The 1,717-nt window shown below is 58.4% G+C and overlaps 1 protein-coding gene across 1 annotated transcript in view; it reads right to left on the minus strand.

Annotated features, from left to right (window-relative positions):
- Xylt2 (xylosyltransferase 2) overlaps nt 1–172 on the minus strand; it is a 13,278-nt gene extending 13,106 nt beyond the window's left edge. The window contains exon 1 of the mRNA XM_004633847.2: nt 8–172. Coding sequence (XP_004633904.1) covers nt 8–107 — 100 coding nt within the window. The 5' untranslated portion in view covers nt 108–172. The remainder of the gene's footprint in view (nt 1–7) is intronic.
- Nucleotides 173–1,717: the final 1,545 nt, after the last annotated feature.

Raw genomic sequence — 1,717 nt, forward strand, 5'->3', positions numbered from 1 at the left:
CTGAAGCTCCACACCACCAGGCCCTGCAGCAGCAGGATAGCCAGCGCGGTGGCGATCGCCAGCTTGTAGCGCCGCACCAGCTTCTGCACCCGCGCGCTCGCCACCATCTTCCTGCCCAGGACGCGGGCACGCGCTCAGCCCTGCAACCCGGCCGCGGACGCGCGAGGTCGAGCTCCCCCGCCCCGGGAGGCGGGGCCTGGGCGGGGCCGCGCCTCTCCGTTGGGGCGGAGCCATGGATCAGAGGCGGGGCCTGGGCGGGACCGCACCTCCCCGTTCCGGGCGGGACCAAGGGATAGAGGCGGGGCTTGGGCCGCAGAGCCCGCAGCAGCTGCCTCGCTCCAAACTTCCACGCCAGATCCTGCTCCCGCGCGGACGACGAGAGTGCACTTGCCTACCAGCGGCCCGCCCTGCGGGGCACAGAGGATCTACTGCTTTGGCTGGTGTTGCGGGGAGTTCAACTCGAACGGCACCACGGCGAGCGCTGAGTCCCCGGGAAACCCGGCGGGAGAGGTCATGCTGGCCCCAGAGCTGCTGCTTCTGACCCGGCGGGCCACATCGAAGGCGAAGGCCAGTCGCTACCCCCAGCCATCCCTCCTCCAGATCCCAGACCTCTGCTGGAGTCGCGACGTCCAAACTCGAGGCTGTGTCGCTGGAGCCCCGATCTCCTGTACCCACCTGGAAAGTGAGTCCTGGAGAGCCGGAGAATTAGGGTTTGCAACTTTTCCCGGGGGCTGGTGCCGCAAGCCTGGCTACGGTTGGGAGTCTGCAGCCCTCAGCGCGCGCTGTCGACTCTGCCCCCAGCATCTGGGTCTCTGCTGCGGGTTCCCCGAGATCCTGCCCTGTTCATCTCCTTAGGTGTTGGGTAGGTGCCCGGGACCACAACTTCCGGTCACCGGGTGGCTGATCTAAATCTTCCCCGAATGCATCATGTCAGTCAGGCTCAGCTTAGAACCAAGTATCTCCGGCCTTTCTGAGCCTAGCAGGAAGTGGGGCCCTGTGCCCACCAAAGAGATTGGACCGAGATGGTAAAACCAAAATGAAAGATTTAAAACAAAGACTGGTCAGGCCCAACGGTGCATGCCTTGTGATCCTAGTACACCGGACGCTGAAACAGGAAGATCACCAAGAGTTTGAGGGCAGCAGCCTGAACTACTAGCAAATTCCTGTCTCAGAAAAACAGTAACAATGACAAATGCTGGGTGCGGGGGTGCACAGCTGTAGTTACATCACCGGAGAGGCTTAGGTGGGAGGGTCACCAGGAGGTCAGCCTGCGCTACCTAGTGAGACCCTATCTCAAAAAGAAAAAAAAAAAAACCTAAATAAATAATCTGATGACTTTAAGAATCACTATAAAAAGGGCCGACCAAATAGCTCAGCAGATTAAAGCGTCTGCAAGCAGGCGCAGGGCGCAGGGGTGCAATTGAGACTGGGTGTGGTAGCACGCTCCTGTAATCCCAGCTCTTGAGAGCCTGTAAACAGGAAAATCAGTACGAGTCCGATCTAGAAGTGAGACCCTGAACACCCTGTAGACCCTGTGATCCCAGCACTCAGCACTCAGCACTCAGGAGGCTGAGGCAGGAGGATCATTGCGAGTTCGAGACCAGCCTGGGCTACAAAGTGAGCTGAAGGACAGCCTGTGCTGCATAGCCAGACCCTATCTTAAAAAACAAACCAAAAAAAAAACCAAAAAAAAAAAAAAAAAAAAAAAAAAAAAAAA

The sequence above is a fragment of the Octodon degus genome, unplaced genomic scaffold (assembly GCF_000260255.1).
Source record: "Octodon degus isolate 3935 unplaced genomic scaffold, OctDeg1.0 scaffold00056, whole genome shotgun sequence".
In the NCBI taxonomy this organism is placed as follows: domain Eukaryota; kingdom Metazoa; phylum Chordata; class Mammalia; order Rodentia; family Octodontidae; genus Octodon; species Octodon degus.